The sequence below is a fragment of the Limulus polyphemus genome, unplaced genomic scaffold (genome assembly GCF_000517525.1).
Source record: "Limulus polyphemus unplaced genomic scaffold, Limulus_polyphemus-2.1.2 Scaffold4976, whole genome shotgun sequence".
Lineage (NCBI taxonomy): Eukaryota > Metazoa > Arthropoda > Merostomata > Xiphosura > Limulidae > Limulus > Limulus polyphemus.
Window position 1 is genome coordinate 50,325 of NW_013670586.1, and position 4,204 is coordinate 54,528.

General features: G+C 35.1%; 1 protein-coding gene across 2 annotated transcripts in view; it reads right to left on the bottom strand.

The window, feature by feature from the left end:
• LOC106471943 (WD repeat-containing protein 6-like) overlaps positions 1 to 4,204 on the bottom strand; it is a 47,941-nt gene that overhangs the window by 35,959 nt on the left and 7,778 nt on the right. For both annotated transcript variants that reach the window (XM_022400559.1, XM_022400558.1), the window contains exons 2-3: positions 2,398 to 2,496; positions 1,781 to 1,868 (exon numbers count right to left, since the gene is read on the bottom strand). In XM_022400559.1, the coding sequence (XP_022256267.1) occupies positions 1,781 to 1,868; positions 2,398 to 2,496 (187 nt within the window). The remainder of the gene's footprint in view (positions 1 to 1,780; positions 1,869 to 2,397; positions 2,497 to 4,204) is intronic.

Here is a 4,204-nt window from a genome sequence, read left to right on the forward strand (position 1 = left end):
TAACAAAAAGCTCAAAATCTGCAGTTAAGTATTTATATAGTGCAGCTCAGCGTACTTTGTTGTCGAATGTTCACAGTAATTAACATAACTCCACATCACAAACCAAACAACAATAAACAAAAGATAGATCTGAAATGCCATTTTTTACACACCTCAGCTTTCATGATGTAATGATCAAATTAAGAAAAACGTGGTGTTAGATATACATGACTGTTTCCATTTAAGTTTAAAGTGAGAGTTATGACTTAGATAATTATATAGCTTTGGTGTTAAATTCAGTTATTTTTAGAAAAAATAGTTTATCACAGGTTTGTTTGTGTAACTGTTTATGAATCATAAACTGTGTAGCTCAATTGTTGTAAATCGGCAATTGTATTATTGCATCATGTTACTAGAACCTTCTAAATTTTCTCATTGTTTTAATTGAGTATTATTGAATCATATTATCTTGTAGTATGTGGAATGTTCTAGGCCTCAATCGGGCTATAAATATGCTATAAGTTCGACTTATTTAGTTAGATAGATAGATTTAGATTGGGTGATTGTGATTTTAGACATAAAGAGTGTGTAGTGGTGATTTTGAAAGTGAAATTATTGCAGAGTATATTGTAATAACAGAGTAGAAAAGAATAATTTGTCTTGTCAAATTATGTTCTAAAGTAATTGAACCAGCATATGTGGACTTTGACAAAAAATAGACAAGTATTTAAAGCTCTAGATACAACTGTGGTAACCAACAGTATAATTAAAATTTGTATAAACTTTTGACTTGATTTAATATATTATTTTAAAACAAGTGGACTATGTGCTGTTTGTTTATTGATCAAATTTATATTCAACAATTTACAGACACCTACTGTAAAGAATCCAGTCGATACATAAAACCTGTCATGTGGAAAAAAAACTACCTTGTTCATCCAATATCATGTGACTGGTAAGCTATATCATACACTGTAGTTTAAGCTTAAATAAGATGATTGAACAAAAAGTAAGTAGGAAACTTGTAAGATATTGATAGATGTTATATGTACTAACAAACACACCACCCTACAGCTAGCTGTTTGTGCTAGTAATTACTAATTGTAGTATTCGTACCTCACTGGAAAAAAATTTAGAAAAAGTAAACATTTTCTAAAAAAGGATTTTTCTTCTGGGAAGTACTGCATGGGAAAAGTGTTTGGATTGTGCTCTTTGGTCAAATGCAACTCATTTCATCAAAATAATTCAATGTACAGAGCTCAAAATTTTTATAAATTTTACTGATATAAATTGTAATGTTTTTATATATTAAAAGTATTACTGTTTAATAAAAAATAACATTTTTTAAGAACTCCAGTTTCTCAGTACTACATTTAAAAATTAAATCAACAAAGATATAATCAAACCTTCACGTACGGTCCTAGTGAAAGTTGTGTTCTTGTTGTGAGGAAAGTACTTTTATTTAAAATTGTGTTCTATTATAAAGAAATGGTTGTTGCACATACTACAGTTATTTTTCTAATTGTCTGAATCTTGAATACTCAAAATATGAAATTTTTGTTTGTGGTGCCATTCTATAGATGGTGCAGGAGTTTTGGTTATATTCATAGATACTAACATATATGCTACATCCATTATAGTAAGATGTAATGCAATAAGTGTGTAATAACATGATAGTATATGTCATGCAATGATATGCCAACAGATGCCTGCATCAGAAGGAAGAAATAATGCTAACTTAATTCCTCACAAGTTATAGTAGTGCTAAGTACACGAGGAATATATAAATAAATGTACAAACCTGTCTTCAGCTGAAAGTTTCAAAACTGACAGAAATTTGGATCCATATACTGCCACAAAAGGTAGCTTAAAGTCATTGTCACAAGAACCTAAGGTTGTAAAATCCATATTAAATGAAAGTTAAAAAAAAATAGAATAGAAAAAAATGGAGAAACTTATTTCTTGAACTGCTTATAAAATAAAACCTTAGTCATTTTTATTAAATACAAAAATAAGGCAAATAACTCCTGTATTGTAATGTGTTTTTTTTCTTTTCTTTTAAATTTTACAACTGCATAGCCTAATCTTGTTGAGGATAATGTTACAAAAAAGATTACTTGCTTTATAATTGATGGTCCATCTATAAAAGCAGATTAATATAAGACTTAGCATTCAGAAACTATAGAAACAGATCTGATTTTTGAAACACCTAAATGATACCTGTGGCTTGTTTGTTATATAATAAAACTTGCAACCATATACATAACTAAAATACATAGGAAAAAAAACAAGATGACAGAAAGCCCACTGAAATTATTTCTCTCAAACACAAACCTGCAAAAAAAAACTCAAATCCAAGATTTGTGTTGTAATATTACAGGTCACTTAGAAACAATTTTTTTGTGAAAACATACTTACAATTTCTAATACCATGAATATTTGCAGCTTTGAAAACTTTCATCTTATAAAAACACTTCCATGATGTATTCTCATACACTAAAATGTTTGGACCCTCTCCTGTAAAAAGACCAATATCAAGCAAAATTTATTATTTTTCTAAACTGAAACTATATTTCCAATAGGTACTTACATCATCTTACATGTATAGCTATTCTCGTTCAGTGCTGCCCTTTATATGCAAAATTTTTTTCACATGTCTTGAACTCCCACGTACCCCACGTTCAACATTGTTCAACTGTGTCTCACATGTCGATCATCATGCAACAACCTTGTTGGTTTGGAATACAAGCCACAGTATACTGCAAGTTCAATTCCATAGAAGAACCATCAACAGACAGGAATGTGGGGAAAGCTAAATTGGAAGTGCTCCAAGGTGTAGAGTGGCTAGGGCTAGGCTTATGCGGCTGGTCAACTGCAGTCCAAAATCAAACAATATCAAGAATAGAACCTCCGATTCATGATAGGAGAAGGGTCCACACTATCTTCACTTCGAGTTAAGTAGAATGGAAGGATATACTGTGCAAACCAATCTACAAAACAGGCATATGCATGCAAATTTACAACCAACCACACATCCAAGAACCCAACATCCAAATGACAGTAGGAAGAGATGTGCCAATGTGGCAGGTCATGTTACACTCAAGCTTAATCAGCCTCGGGCAGTGAAAACATCCTGAGGTAGAGCATGATAGGAAGAACCATCACCCTGATCACATTATCCTCCAGATAGGACTTTAGAAAAGCTGGAGTGAATGCCACCTTTCAGGTCCCACAGCACAGAAGTGGATCTCCTCTAAAAATATATAGCAACCTCACCCTGTGGATAGAACCACACAGAAGCTAGGTGCAACATCAAACTCCAGGGCCCAATGCACAGAGGTGGAGATCCTGAGACAAACTGAGTAAGGAAGAGGTAACACAACCAACACGTGTGACGATTTATGTTGATTAGTCTGGCTCTAATCCAAAGCCACTCACTGGGAACGGACATGCAGGTGACGGTAGGATGAGGGATCCCAATCGAAAGGGTGAACTGCAATGTGATGGATCTACTCCAAAGCAACCTCCTCCTCTGGATAGGACCACAAAGCACAATAGCAACTTCCAGGTCCCACTGCACGGAAGTAGATTGCATCCATAACATATAAGCAACCTCACCCTCCGGATAGAATGGCACAGAAGCTATGCACAACATCAACCACCAGTAGCCACTGCACAAAGGTGGAGTGCATGATTGGAGGATTATACCCCATTGACACAAACAGAACACCACCACCACCCTACTCTCTACTGAATGGAAGTGAACACATACAGGAGGGCTCCTCCATGGCCCACCACCCCAGTGACTCAGAACTGGAAAGTGGCATGGACTACCATATTCTACAAGAAGAATAAAGGGGAGAAAATACGGTGGCAAGTCTGGAGGAATGCCAACATCGGACACAGTACAATGGGCGACCACAAAAAACCCTCTTTTGAAAAGCAGACCACCCCTGATTTATTCAGTCAAAGGGATAGCAGGGATGGGTAGCTATTCCCTTCTGCTTTATTCATGTAAGTCCATGGGTTAGTATGGTCCAGAATGTGCATATTAATGAAGCAAATATATCATGAGGAAAACCTATTAGCGATCTTGCGGAACACCCCATCTCAACAGAGTAAATTATTGGCCATGGGTATATATCATGGCCGTATAGTGCAGATTTGAGTTATAGGAAGTGTACCTGGACAGGCAACGCTCACCACTAAGCAGGATCCGGATCCT